The sequence below is a fragment of the Opisthorchis viverrini genome (genome assembly GCF_000715545.1).
Source record: "Opisthorchis viverrini unplaced genomic scaffold opera_v5_118, whole genome shotgun sequence".
In the NCBI taxonomy this organism is placed as follows: domain Eukaryota; kingdom Metazoa; phylum Platyhelminthes; class Trematoda; order Opisthorchiida; family Opisthorchiidae; genus Opisthorchis; species Opisthorchis viverrini.
The window spans coordinates 849,420-859,903 of NW_008751774.1; the positions used below are offsets into that span (position 1 = coordinate 849,420).

Sequence of the window (10,484 nt, forward strand, 5' to 3'; positions counted from 1 at the left end):
GGAAGTAGACACAGGAATTAACTTGACAAATAAAGCAAAAATGAAATTGTGCCGAGACTGCCGCACGATATAAATGAAAAAAAGAACGCCCTAAGGATAAACTTGGATGACTATGGATCTGCGAATGCGATTCATTTTGACGAATCCATTTACGGTAATGACAAATCAGCTGGAATTACCAATCATTTTGACGCTACAAACTTCCTACCCAACAAGATCCACGAGATCATACTTGCGCAAGGTTTTCTCATGTTCCAGCTTGTGGTACAGACACACTGGTTCTGGATATGATTTGCGTATCAAACAATGCTTTCAACCGCACAGTCCAAAATCAACAGGAAGACAAGATCGGGCCAAAATTCCCCCTAAAGTACCCAGTACTTTTTGGACCATATAACGCACCAGGAAGGTGAAAATTCTGTCGAATATTAGGGCAATGAAGGGGTCGATTATCCGGAATCCTCTAACAAACTTAGCCAATGCAACCAGTGAAGTTATCACTGAGACAATGAGATAACTCTAGCAACATGTAAGGCCTTCATTCACCCAGAATGCTGAGTGAATTTTTCATTCAGCATTTATGCGTCCGTGAGAGTTTATCTAGAGGGCTTTTTGGATAGACTTGAATTTAAGTGGGATTCATCTGACCATTAGAATCCTATGGTGCCTGATGGTCTGTCGAACGGAAAACAGACATCGGATTAAAAAACACGCATGACTCATCTCTGAAGACGATGGCGACATCCGAACAACTGAAACCAGGTGAAGATGATGAGAACTCTTCGACAAATACCTAGCGTTTCACCGTATTGCAGGCATAGTTCCTGAGTTTCCACCAGATTTATTGCTTACCTGAACACCAAGTTATAAGCAAGTGTGGGTACACAATCATTTTCAAAGCAACGCTGACGTAACTCCAACGGTATCTCTTTTTGGACCAAATATATCCCGTCCTTTGGTGTGGGCGTTGCATCCATAAAACGTCACTTACAATCCAAGAAGAGATACCCGAAGTTGTAGAGCGTTTTAATTTTAGTATTACTTCCGATCACAGTGTGACAGATAAGGCAAATACACGACTCTCTAGGGCTTGGGTCGTATTTGCTACGTTGGCACCTATGGCTGCAAAGCGGCACATCACGTGTGCATCAGGTTGTTTGCGAGAAGTGGCCTCTTCGAGAAGCAGAACCGAGATACTAGGTTTTCCACAACCGTTGTCGCAGAGGCATAGTTCGTGTTGGCTGGTACCGGCAAATACGTAACCAGGAGATCAGAAAATGGGTGTTCGGTTATGCGACGGAGACTTCGATTGAAGAATGTGCCCAGCACTTGAAGCCGCGTTCGTTAGTTCATGTATCACTCATACCGAAATATCGATTGTTGAACAATGGTGTTTTTCGTGCGTAATTCAGTGGCACAAGTGGAGAGGTGTTCAACCAGTGACCTGACAGGTCAAATGAGAGATTACGAAGTCTGGATGCTGGAGAGGCTCGCCTACCAGGATGGGGTCCGCGTGATCCACGTCGCCTTTTTGGAGACACTGGAAGATACGGTCAGTTATCGATGTCAGTGGGTCCTTGTTTAGTTTCTGTGGCGAGATGACCCAAGTGGTTAGAGCTAGGCACCGGAAGGGTGCTACAGCTGAACGCTTTCTTCTTTTTCCTTCTTAGTTTCTGTCAAGATTGCCTGGATGAGTGTCTGGAGGTATGGGTACCTCAGGATGATTGTGTTAGACTGGCACTAAGTATCTTCCCTTCCACTACTATTCTTTTCTTCACAATAAGCTTTCCAATTAAGTTAAGGTTGAACGGTGGCAAAGCATCAGTGTTGAACACCGATCTTATGCTGTAAAAGATGACGATGATGGCCAAGATGTAGCGAGTGCAGTAACTTGACCTGTCACCGTATAGTTGCGGCCTATTCACCTGTCAAGACATAAACTGGAAAACAGTCCCAAGCTCTTCACCCCGAAGTTTCGAAGGGTATAGAAAAATTGGAACCTTCGAGCAAGAACGCGCACCTCGAGGGTGTAAAACGCACGTCTAAAGAACGGTTCAGGTCAGGCACTCTACTTGGAGTAAATTGTGGGAAGAGACGATCGTATAATAAAAAACGGTACCTCCAGATGATCGAAGTCCGCTGATCTTATTCGGGTGCTATTTCGAATTCCTGGATTTCCGGTGTATGGAGCGTGCATCCCACAATTGTAACGACAAAATAGGATAAAAATGGTGATAAAGACCATGTTTGGCGAACCTCGCTGGTAGTTGGGGAACTTTTGGACAACCCGCCTACAGCCCTAACACGATCAAGGGTGTCAGAGTGAAACGCAGAAGTGCACTGACAAAATTCGAGGCTAGTCCTTCCTGTTCATGTAACGTTATTCAATCTAAAGAGCCAAAAGCCGCTTTGAATGCAAGGAAGACGACAATTGTTTGTCGGCGGTATAGGTGAAGCTGCTCGAGCATTTGATGCGGTGCAAAAATGTTATCAATATACCCCGAATTTGGCCTAAATGCTGCTCGGTTATCATGAATTTCGTTCCACGCGCCTAAGTAACAATACCAGGGGAGCCAGTAACCTTGTGGAGCTTATGTTCCTGTGGTTGATGCAGTCGCCCCGGATAAGGACGCGATAATCGGTTGGTCACAGTTCTTGGAACTCGTCTTTTCTCCCGAATAGACGCGAAAAATTAACGAGACTGTACAGAAGTTCAGTATTGTCTTGAGGGGGCACTCACTAGGCCCAATAGCTCGATGGCGTTTCAAGGCAGAAAGATGCGTTAATACTTCATAAACTGGAGAGCCCACGGCCCGATTTGAGCGGTTCGTGTCAACCATACCCTGTTCATCCGCAGCTCGATATCGTGCCAACAGTTGTACGGACATGCATGTTGATTGTCAGACTACGGATGAAACTGACCGAATACTTGGATCGAAAACACTTCCATTTTAGCGTAAGCTTCATTAGTTTGGCGGTCCATATGTGTCTTAAGTTTGATCTCATGAGGTCGGATCGAAAAGCTGCATTTATTGGAAAAGCCTATCAACGTGGTGTGTACCATCACACGTGCAACATCCGGAGGGGGCCCCTTAGGAACCCAAGTTTCGCAGGGTCCTTAAGACGAAATGTACTGATAACCGGTGATGTATGTGGACGCTTGACGAAAGCAAAAGCTAGGCCGCGCTTCGTTCAAAATGCCGGACCCACCTTCGGGCATAAAAACAGCCAGTATCGTGTGCACTATCCACTGTTGGTCGGGAATCGGATTGAATGCAGAGAGCCAACAAATTGGCATGGTCTCACATTTTATGAACCAAGGAGATCAACTGAAACATCCGTCAGTGCACGGACTTTTCTGTTGGTCTTAATTCAGGGTTCACCGCCTTTACCAGACTAGTTTGCAAAATTAAATGCTGTCAGAAGAAAACAGTTGGATGAGGTGTATAGTGAACTTCCTAGCCAGTTGTCAATATAACACCGGTCATATCTCAGCAGGCCATGGATAGGATGCTGAAGGATAATCCCTGCGTAGCCGCTTACTGGGACGATCTGAAGGTTACTGATTTCAGTCCTGATGATCCATGACAGCACCCCGATTAAGTCGCCGGTAGCAATCCGAAACATGGTTGTATACCACCTTCTCCATACGGTCGACACAGTATCTTTACAGCAAAACCGGCGAGTATGGGAGCTAACAACAGATAATAGCAACGTTATCAAACACATGGGCTATTCCTCGGCCTCATCAGACACGGCTCGCCCAGCCAGTCATGCGTCACCTCCTGGGTCTGCTGAACTAGCATCTTGCCAAGAACCATAAGAGACAGAATGCTAGAACAGCTTCCACCGTTACATTGACGTTGAGCTCCACCTTGCTTCCTAACCACTAAGAGCCACTATCGGAGATCCTCGTGACCCCCCTGTATTTCACGAAAGTGGTCAAAATGTTCATGTGGCCAGATCCCTGACACTAAGTAAGTGAAATTACGACCAGGTCCAAAGAAGAGCACTGGCGATCGTTCCATACGATGACCTAGGACATCTCGGTGTTAAACCCAGGAAAGTGAATTCCGCCTTCAGCGACAGACCAATTTGCACCTGAGATACAACTCTCAGACCAGGTAACATTTCACCACCAACCTCGAGCAGACGGTCTTACTAAGTCATACGGGCCGGAACCTGAAGACACTGTAGTTGCAGCAACCCTTTGGATCCAGAAGCGTGCGGCTTAGTGCTGGAAGCAATTCGCACTCGAAACCTCAATAACAAACACATGATTCAATGTGGTGGGAATATCGCTTGCCACGTGGATTCATCCCAGAAGTAGACACAGACAGTCTCACCGTGCGATAAAGGCCCCGTAATGATAGCAAAAAGGATGTGTGGAACCGGATGCAATACGGATCACTCGTTGATATGTGCTGATATGTGCGTCGCGCTAGGAAAACTACCACATCGTGGACCAGCAGGGAGCTCATTCAAGTTGGACGTACGGAAGCCAAAAGATGAGGGAACTGCATCAGTTCTGCGAAGCTCTAATGATGAGACCAACGGACGACCAAGTCCCAAACACAACTGAAAACTAGTGGGTCCGAATACAAACACATCCAGACTCGGAGCAAGGCAAAAATCAAGATCGACAGACGTGACGCTGGATTAAAAGGAATCCCACACCTGAGAAGTCACTGCAACTGAAAATCCAACTTAGAAGATACATCAACGAACTTCAGGGAATAGATGTTAGACAGAATCCCACACCTAAGCCACCGTAACCGACACAGTTGGGATCTGCACCGGTCAGCAAGCTCAACTCGTAAGCGATCAGTTTGACATCAACGCGAACTTCGACCACTCGATAATAGGGATCCAAGAGCCAGTCGTGCTTCAGTATCTGTCGGGTGCTGGCTGCCACTGGTGTGTCACGACTTTTGAAGTCAGGGCAATGATTACGACTTGGTGCACTTCCAGTGTACATTGCGTTCTGCTGACAACAGCCTATCAATCAGACTAAGCTGAGGTACTAGCCTTGCCTCACTACTGTGCACTGAAAAGACCTCGTGGGATTCAGGTCTCCCAAATGCTGAATCATCTACATAGTTGTGCAGATAGTAGTTTGTTCATATTAGAGGGCTTTCTTCAACCCACCTAATCAGATTTTGATTTCGACAACCTGAGTGGTTCTCAAAATAGGGTCCACCGGTCCCGGGTGTTAAAAGCTCCGTTGAAATCTGTGGACATTCTCGTGCCCTCTTTCATTTCTAGTACCTGTCACAATTTGCATGAGTTCATTATCGGACAGGAAACATACAGGGAAGCTGTGGCTGCTATCGAACGGTTCTATTTTGGACTCAAAAACAAGATCCCTGGGTGTCATTCGCCGACTGCCTATGCACTGGATCCGATCAAAAAAATAAAAACTTCGTTAAAGGACTACGACCTGGAGAATCACGGTCTCTACAACTGCCAAGATGGCGTATGAAGGGCTTTTGTCTTCAAACTATAATCTCGAACGTAACGCAAGCTTTTGTTTGAACAGAAAAAGTTAGACCGTAAGTCTGCATTTGATCAAGCACTTTTTCTGAAGTGACCGAAGGGCGCCACAGTTCTACACTAATCTTGATAAATCCTCATACGACTGCGTCAACTTTCTGAAATCTCTCATCCCTAAGCACTGTCCGCATAAAAGACACCACTAACAAATTTCTGTGGGTATGAAAGAGGTCCTCATTGCGTTCGGTTCGCGAAGCAGTGAATGGGAAACATCCAATTCATTCATTAATATCGCGGCCTCAGGTTGTCTGTCCTTTATAGAGGCTGGTCGATACTGCCCGGCTGGAGCCTCGCTCGCTTTTCCGGACCTACCGTAAGCCAATCATTACGAGACTCGGACGGCACTCTGCCGTTGGAATGTCGTATTACGGAGGCGTCTAGATCATTGTAGGACTGCTTTTAAGGGAACAGCTATGCAATAAACAGACACGCCAACATCGACTCGAGTTCAACGAACTCATCTAGTATGCAGCGGCTAAAAACGGTTTTCGGTACACGGTCTTTAAAAATATTCACCCTCAAGTTCCCAAAAATGCCACGAGTAAACCATACACAGCTTTCCGGGTCAGTGAGAGTTTATATGGATTCCGTCACACTATACATGAAATAACGAAAGGAGCGATATACACTCACTCGCATACCAATTTGGTTTTGACGAGAGACTCACCTGGAATCCAGCTGAATCTCTCGCTTGTGATGTTCTTAAGCGAGTGCATGTGCTGCGTCAGAGTGCCTCATGTTTCAGTTGGTACGATATTCAAGATATCGCGATACATCGTATGGACGTAATGTCGAAGAGTTTCCAACAACCTTATGAGTAGTGCATTACGTCCATACGAGAGGAACAGTGTTTTCAGAGGAGGCTAGCGATGAGCGATCATTAACTGATGTATGGCAGTTAAGCACCATTATTCTTTGATGTTGTAGTCAACGATAATGATCTTTATTGGTGGGAACATAAACTTTTGGAGTCAACCAGAACGGTGGACCACTTGATTGTTTCCCTCGAAGTCATTTAATGAGTCATCACTGGACCGCGGTCCTTTCTGCAATCATTCCAAACTCGTTAGTTGCTCTTGTTGAGAGAGGGCCCAAGTGTTTAGAGCGCGGATTTACTGACCAGAAAGTCCGTAATTCGAACCCGACCTCTGCTTCTCGACTTCCCCTGTCTAAGCTTGGGCAACCTGGCAGTATCCCAGCACTCGTGTTTCCTTCGAATGGCATAGCAGCTAGGCACCGGAAGAGTGCCACAGCTGAACTTTTTTTTTCTTGTTGAGAGTGGCAAAACACTGCTCTACCAAATTCGACTATCATCTATCTGTTGAGAAAAGGAAACTCATCGGCCGATGTATCAATCCATGCAGCTCTACCGAACAGCTATAACCCGAAACGCAAACTCTTTTTAATCAAGATGTTATATTCTCTGCGCGTAGAAAACTCACGATTCCCTGACGAAGATATGTCACAAGCTACAGTGTTCTTAAGCGTGTTCAAGAATTCGACCACAATATCACCACTCCACTAAACACAACTTAAAGCCACTACACCCTTCGAAAGACTTGCTGCTGGTTTCAAGACTTATGTGCATTCAACAAGTATTCTCTTAACTATTACCGATTATTACTCCAGATTTCGTCTTGCTTCAACCTTTCTGGGCGAAACACCAAACCATGATGAATCGATCTATTTTTCTCTATTTCCAGGATGCTAGTCTAGATTTGGGGACATCATAGTCTCTTCTGCGTATCGGCCGAATTGCGAAAGTACACTTACGATAAAAACATGCACACTAACAGGATGAGTGCAAAACCTACAAGTTTTGGCGTTCAAAAGAAACCTCACCGTCATTCCCGTCTTTTTCATTCTCATATTTGCACGCGTCTCTAATTGGTACAAACGTAGGATGGAGCGAGTCCAGTGCAGTGAGATTTCTTGGGTCCTCGGACAAGCTGCACCGTGTGTATCAAGCTACAGTGCGGGCTGCTTTGTTGTATGGCTGTGAGACTTGGCCTATTCGAGCAGCGGAACTGAGACGTCTTCAGGTGTTTGACAACCGTTGTGTAGCACTTGTAAACCACTCTTTTTCATGCTGTGTCATCTTCCTTTTACCTATCATTATCCGTCACATCGCTGTACAAAAGTTTGTTTTACTGAAATACAACCGCTACCGCCCGCTCATTGGCTCCAACGTGACTTTGAGACTTTTGCTGAGTGACCGCCGGTTGGCTATAATTGGCTGCTACTAACTCTGAATGTGAACAAACATTTTAGCTACAGACACTGGACTAATATATTCACACTCTCCGAATGTAGAACACGATGGTGAGAGCACCACGAGCGTATCCATTAATCTTCAAAGACGGATAATTCCTAATGACTCATTTGTCAAAGCCTATTGATGTGACATTGAGTAAACAAAAAGTGCCTGAAAAATGGAGCGCATCGACAACCATTCCTATCTTGATTTGAAACCTATCTTTGGCTCTCTGGACCGTCAGGCTTCAACGAGTTATCTGTGGACCAAAGATGTCCCCTGTAAATTCTTGAGCCTCCTTAAGGGGCTGTACACCAACTCCGGCGGACGTGTGAAGCATTACGGGAGGCTCTAATTTGAGTTCACTTTATCAAGTAGGAGGAAGCAAGGCAATCCGATTCCAACTTTGCTCTACAAACCCACCATTGATACCGTTATGGAAGACCCACTACAAGTCCCCAACGCCTGTAAGATCGAAGTAACCCCAGGTCATTCGTTCACGGATATCGAGTACGCAGAGGAGACAGCACGTTTTGGAGTTGACGCCGTCGTGATACAGGAAATAGTAGATCATCTAAATAATTCAGCCTCACGGTTTGACATGCGCTCTACAACTACAAAGTTCTGTAAGACTGGATGGGCTCGAACCCTGAACTCATGCTTGCAAATGAGCCGACCGAAGTAGCAGACATTTGTTTACCTGGGCAGCTGTGGCAGTCCGGCTGACACAGCCGATGATTCCCACTCGAACTGAAAAGATAAGAGCAGCATTCGTGAACCTGCACCACGTGTGACGTATAAATGACACCAAGATATCTGTCAGTGGTCGAGTTTACAAAGCTGTGGTGAGTTTCATACTGTTATATGGGTCACACACTGTTATATGAGTCAGAAAACTGGTTTCTGCACGCTGAGGACGTCAAAAGATTGTTTGACCGTCGATGTCCGTGGGGCAGTGCCTGAGTGTGGATGCCACACCGGATCAGTACTGGATGACCCCTCAGTTTTCGAAAGAATTAACCCTAGATAGGCCAACTGATAACAATCCATAAGCTGCGTTGGCTTGACCACGTTTCCCGTATGCCATTTGACCGACTTCCTGGAACAGCGCTTTCAGCACGTCAGGGGTGGAAACGTGCTCGAAGGTCAATGACTTGGAAACGGAGTATGGAAGTCATTAGTGACACATTCTGCTATACTGGTCGTTACCGTCTCGCTGGCTGAGGACATCGAAACATCGTCAGACATGTCTCGGTCGTACGTATGCGTCTAAGCTATTGACTCCAATGTATAGCTCTTCCTCCCGTAATCCCCAATGAAAAGTCTACCGACACCCCGGTATTGAAGCATCAATTACATAAGATACCGCTTCAAATTCATAGCTCCCTACGCTTGCCTCCTGCAAATTATTCACGAATGGAACTGTAGCAGCCATAACCAATATAAGACAAGTACGCGGTCTTTACCGTTGAATGTATATGCATCACCGATACCCAACAGCAAAACAAGTTTCTGACTAAAATCTGACTGTCGAAATGGGTTGAACTCGCGACCAGTTGCGATGTACTTGTGACCTGTCTGCAAAACGAACCGAAGCAGCAACCAATTCTCAAACCAACAGTCATTTAACAGACCGTACACGGACCATGGATACACTTCGAATGAACACAGCTGGGAAGCGAGTTAACCATGTGGGGAAAATAGCACACTACCCGATCAAACAAGAAGTCCTGACGGACAAAAAGAGATCCATTTCGAAGATCTATGGTGGCTGCGGAACGAAGCCAACAGTTCACAAGCTTCCACAGTGCCGTGTAATCGTGTTGCCAGTCACTGCGGACGGAATGAATACAGGTTCCTTCTGCGATGGTGAGGGGAAAGGAGTGTGTGAGAAATATTTTGGTGCATTATTCAAACGCGTTTCAGATTCGCGCCGATGTGGACCACGCTGTATCGTGATTTGGGTTGTTCCACGCACAAGTGAACGGAAAACCCAGAGAGCTACAACATTCGTCGGCCTACCAGACGGCAACACATATGGAGTTACTTTTGTGGTTCTAAATTCAGCGTACACCCGCTTGGGGTACTCGAAGTTTTATTTGAGAAGCTAAAGGCGTATGCGCTGTCAGCGCGGACTGCTGAGGTAAAATAATAGCACACCAGCAAGCAATTTTGTGAATACAAACCAATAACCTACCACTATGTACTCACCATTTAGTACTGGGGTTTTTCTCTTTGGTGACGCTTTTCTTTTTGTTTTTCTTCTTGCTTTGCAACGCAGCAACTGGGCAAGAAAAATTCGGTGTTAGACAACGGTACGTAGGTTATTATAAATCCACTGTGTTGAAAATTAAACATTAAGCAATCACCTTTCCGAGGCACCTTGCTCATGCTACGAAGCCCGTGATAAATTCAACGGAAAAATCCAGCTCAAGACCAGTCCGCCCAAAGTCGCTACCGACCATTAAAACAAATTGCTCAATCCAGATCAGCTGAGGTTAAACAAGTTTAGCAAACTCGGTACTCAGTTCACGCACGGATAGAAACTTGTTAACCCAGCCTACGAACGTGCTTCTCCTCTCAAAGCGCCTGAAAACACTTTATGATGCTTGTACCCGGGCAGGACCAAGGCTGATTAGGTTTCATCTGGGGTGCGATCGGATTTTGTTACGGGTTT

At 45.8% G+C, this 10,484-nt stretch overlaps 1 protein-coding gene across 1 annotated transcript; it reads left to right on the forward strand.

Moving 5' to 3' along the window:
• Positions 1–9,453: 9,453 nt before the first annotated feature.
• T265_05954 (hypothetical protein) lies at positions 9,454–9,918 on the forward strand (the record flags this gene model as incomplete). Its single annotated transcript, XM_009171101.1, has 1 exon — positions 9,454–9,918. The coding sequence occupies one exon, from the start codon at positions 9,454–9,456 to the stop codon at positions 9,916–9,918; it is 465 nt and encodes a 154-aa protein (XP_009169365.1).
• Positions 9,919–10,484: the final 566 nt, after the last annotated feature.